This window comes from Daucus carota, chromosome 5 (assembly GCF_001625215.2).
Source record: "Daucus carota subsp. sativus chromosome 5, DH1 v3.0, whole genome shotgun sequence".
Lineage (NCBI taxonomy): Eukaryota > Viridiplantae > Streptophyta > Magnoliopsida > Apiales > Apiaceae > Daucus > Daucus carota.
Genome location: NC_030385.2, coordinates 40,716,434 through 40,721,245, shown reverse-complemented (window position 1 = coordinate 40,721,245; position 4,812 = coordinate 40,716,434). Strand labels below are relative to the sequence as shown.

The 4,812-nt window shown below is 35.5% G+C and overlaps 1 protein-coding gene across 1 annotated transcript; it reads right to left on the bottom strand.

Annotated features, from left to right (window-relative positions):
* Positions 1-1,295: 1,295 nt before the first annotated feature.
* Positions 1,296-3,163, bottom strand: LOC135152595 (bergaptol O-methyltransferase-like). Its single transcript, XM_064092978.1, has 4 exons — positions 2,660-3,163; positions 2,219-2,529; positions 2,072-2,136; positions 1,296-1,846 (listed from the first exon to the last, which is right to left on the bottom strand). Exons 1-4 carry the CDS (start codon positions 3,061-3,063, stop codon positions 1,547-1,549), a joined length of 1,080 nt encoding a protein of 359 aa, XP_063949048.1. The 5' UTR covers positions 3,064-3,163; the 3' UTR covers positions 1,296-1,546.
* Positions 3,164-4,812: the final 1,649 nt, after the last annotated feature.

The window sequence follows — 4,812 nt, the reverse complement described above, 5'->3', positions numbered from 1 at the left end:
CGTTTTTGGAACATTTTTATTATTTGATTTTAAAATCGAAGCCTCGCCATTTCAAACTGAAATCGTATTAAAAATATCAAACCGCACCAATATTATTTGATTTGGTTTTGATTTGTGAATTTAGAAACCGAATTAATATGATTACGGTACGATTTTTGGTTCAAACCGCACCAAACCGAATCACGAACTCAGAAGGATGGGACACAGGGGCAGCTTCGTCCGTGCGGCTTTGCTCCTCCTCGGCGTCCTCGCGATGAAAATGTCATTGATTACACTAAAAAAAAAAAAAGAAGATAAAACGGATTATATAAAATCGACTGCCAGCATAAAAGTGTCAGGAATAAATTGACGAAACATAATATTTTTCCTCTTTAAAATTCATGCTTATAATTAATATTTATTTTATAAAATTTAAGTGTTATAAATTGATTGTAAGTTTGGCTATATATATGTTTCTTATTAATTTTATAAAGATGACAAATATTTGAATATTGATTTGTGCAATTTTTTGACGAAATTTTTTTATGTCTTGTGTTATCATTTTTGTTACCTCTATTTATGTTAGTTTTTATTCATTTTCTGATATCTTTTTATGTTATAGTTTTAGACGTATACGATTTAAATATACTATTTCGAGTAAGTCATGACATCATCTATAACTTATTAACTTGGACCTCCCTGGAGCAAGGAGTTCTGCATTTCATCATGGTAGCTAAGTGTATACGTGCATGAGATCCTTTGGCCTTCGTTATTGACTGATTGCTTTAGCCCCCTGCAAGCCTGACATGAGTTAGTTCAAGGCAATAATTATTTCAGGAGATTAGGTTTGGGATGTGAACATAATTTTTTCTTTTAAATACATACTTCGAATAATTATTGCACAAGGTAATTTTCATTAAAACCTTGCCGACCAAGCAGTAGAGCACAGTAGCAGCAGCAATGCCTTCAATATAATAGGCCCTGTATTTTCTATCTTGTCCACGTGAGGATCTGCGGAAGGTTTGGACATTTGTAACAGGCCAAAGTTAAGCTGCAAAGCTTGCTGCAGCGTGGGATACTGGGTCTTCTAGCAGAGTAGATGGGTTTTCTAGCAAAGCTTACTCGTTGTGTATATTTTAAGGCTTAAAAGGAACATCAAACTTACTCTTAACATGAATTGTCAAGTTTATCCATCATTCTATACCATTTTTTATATTCATTCTCGTATGAGGGTCAAAAGGAATATATTTGATACATGAAGGGTTGAATATATATACCGAGTTAAAATATAAGACCGCATCTACACAACACAAACATCAACAATTAAAAGGGCATAAGCCATAACAATATATATCACGTAGGGTGCATTAATACATATATTTTGACTAGACTTTGAAATAAGTTTATTTCACACAACAGAAGTAAATTTTTGGGCAATATATATCACGTAGGGTGCATTAATACAGACATGGGATTGCCGCCCTTATTGTACATGTCTAACTGCAACTTCAAAACAGAAGCTACATACATATATAGAACACTTGGAAACACAGTGCTAGCTGTAGCTCTACTTGGTAAGTTCCATAATCCAAGTATTGAAAGCACAGCACACCATGCTAAAACTTTTAAATCCCGCTTGAGTAGCCAAGGCCTCAAACTCTTTCTCCGACCTCTCTTTTCCACCCGGAATATGTGCCATCATTATAGCATCCATATGAACCACACCCTTGGTTGCATCGTCGCTTCCCCCGGGCACCTCAGGAAGAATGAATTCTGCTATGATCAGCTTCTTATTTTCTGCCAGAGCTTGGTGGCAGTTTTTCAAGATCCTCAGGCAATCTTCATCATTCCAATTATGACATACCCACTACAAATTTTAAAAAAGTCAATGAGGTAATGTAACTACCAGAATAGTACTAAACAAATGGATGACCTACTGCTACGTACATCTGTACTTGTAGATGGAGTGATATTTAGTCAACTCATCCACTGTGGAATAAATAGATAGACCAACTTTCAAAGTATTTAGATGGGTCGACTCAAAATCACTTCGGCCATATAAAATACTCTAAACAATTAATAAATTTACAACCTTCAAGAATATGGCATCTCCTTTCGGCACGCTTGTAAACATGTCTCCTCCCACATGTTCCACGCCTGTCAAGAAAATGAAATATTTGAAACATACCAAAAAGAAAATCAGAAGCAAATCTAGTTTCCTCAAGTTACAATTTCATACCAGGAATAGAGGGTGAGTCTCGGACAACGTGAGGTAGGTCGAAGTTAATTCCTTTGATAGCAGGGTACTTGGAAACGATCATATTAAGGGTAGCACCAGAGCCACCGCCGACATCAACTATGGATGAAAGACCTTGGAAACCATTGTAAGTCTCGAGTATCTTCTTCAAGGTTATATTAGAATGACCAGTCATGCACTGGTTAAAGACTTTGCTGAATCGAGGCTCTCGGCTGTTATAATCAAATATACTCATCCCATAGGCTTTGTTGAATGCAATTCCACCATCAAGAACTGCGTCTGTTACATGGTACCTGCGCATGCACGGACCATTATCAGAAATATTAAAATTTATGTAATTAACATGTTTATCAGAATTATATATATAGACACACACACACATATACATATGCTACCGATGGAGTAAATTAAAATCTATGTTACCAGCTGTCGATCACCACTTTGTCGGTGTTGACAAGCAAAAGAGGTGCCATAGAACCACCGTCTTCATTATTGGACAGGAACTTGCACACGGGTGTCCAGCAATAGAGCCACTCAGCTTCACCATTGGAACGATCATTAGGCTTACAACCAAGAACCTTGTAGGTAGCCAGGACTTGGAGGATGCGTTGAACCATAGCTGGGGCATCAGGGTTGGACCTGGGGAGCTTAGAGGCTAGCTCAGAAGGAGTTAAATAGTTTCCAGGGCCAGCTTTGGCCATGGTGTTTAATATGTCAAGCTCAATTGCTGATTTCAGAATCATGGGCAGTACTGTGGCAGTTGCTAATTGCATGGCTAGCAAGCAAGCTTCTTCATCTTCTGATCGACCAGTACTGATCCCACCCATTGAATTTGCTTTGTGTTTAAGTTTTTTTTTTCTTTGGAAGAGAGGTGCACGGGAGCTTTGTAAAAGGTGGAGCTGGCTAGTGTGGTGTGGTAGAGTCTTAGAAATCTTTCAACATATAAATAGAGTACGTAAAATTAATATTAATCATTCATATTGTTCTCACTTCTCTTGCTATACATTTTATTATTATTTTCCATTCAAATAAATTATTTTAATAATTATAAGTTTAACCTTCTCAGTACTCTCAATAACTCTCTCAGCACCCTAACCTCCATTAAAGATTTTTGAGGGGGCTTTCATCGGTTCTCATATGTGAAAAACCCTATTCCTTTTTTCTATTTTCTTGTTTTGAAATCTTATTTCTAATTGGATTTAGGTTTTGTTAGCCACTTCTTGTGAGAGTTGGTTTGTTTTATTTTGGTGTGTTTTGATGTTCTTCACGACCGAGGTTATCCATCGGCATGATTTTTATGGGTTTAGATTTGAAGGTTATTATGTGATCGCATCTATGATCGATTGTTCATAACAGTCAGATGAAAACCAATTATATAGAAACAAGTGTGTATATTCAAATCATCTTCGAATCGCTTAGTTGCATCTCCAAGAAGCTAGTAAGGATTCAACCGCGATATTCTTTCGCGTCCGTCCAATTTTGATTGTATTTGTAGATGCCGTGTGACTTTTTATTAATGAATTGATTTCTTTTTATCAAAAAAAAGTTTAAGCTCATCTTTACCTTCTCAACAACAGCTCATGTCGGATAAATTAAATATGAATTTTCTTCTATTCTTATTTGCGATAAGATAATTCTTTTCATTTACCACGGTTTTTTCATATATGTTTTTTTTTGTCAGGTTTGTTTATAAATGTTTAACAGTATCTTAACATAAATTTGAACCTCCAAAATTAATTCTATTTTAACTTAATTTTCATTTATCCAACACAAAAAATATTTTAAAATTATCAAGATATATATATATATATATGATTATTCAAGGGTTAAACTTTAGATCATGGCCAGCTTTAGCGTTTCCATCTGGTCTTCATCTTTAATTACTCTGCACAAAGTTGCATACATTGACTTACAACAAAGTGATTTTCAACACCCACTTTATTTAAAATTTTAAATTACATGAATAATCTCAGAAGCACAATTGACAAATATATATTCAATCTCGAATCTCGATATATTTTACCGTAGATATAATTTAATCCTTATAAATTAATAAACAAAATCATCGAAGTCTCTGCAAATATATACACACACCTCTACATACACACACCTATCTATCTTCTTCTCTAGCAACAGGATATTCTTCTTCTCTATCCTCTTCTCCGATCAAATTTCTCACTGGCGACGAGACACGATGGTACGGTACCTCACCGGAGCGGTGGTGCTCCTGGTCGTAGTTTCAATCTCCGCGAAGAAACGATGTAATTTAGATCTGGCAGCAGTGAAGAAATTATATGAACATGTGAGGGAGCAAGCAGGAGAGCGAGAGAGAAGGAGAGAGAGAGAGAGATGTATGTATATATGTTGTATTGCACAGAGAAATCATCGCTAGGAAATGATGTTAGGGACAGTGAGAAGTTAGGGGAATAAAAGGCTGGGATTAAAAGGATGAATATAAAATTAAGGGATTGGATTGGATCTTAGTTCTCATTTTAAAATGGGTTCTCATTTGAGCACATGCCTATATATATATATATATATATATATATATAATTTCAAAGTTTACTGAAAATGCA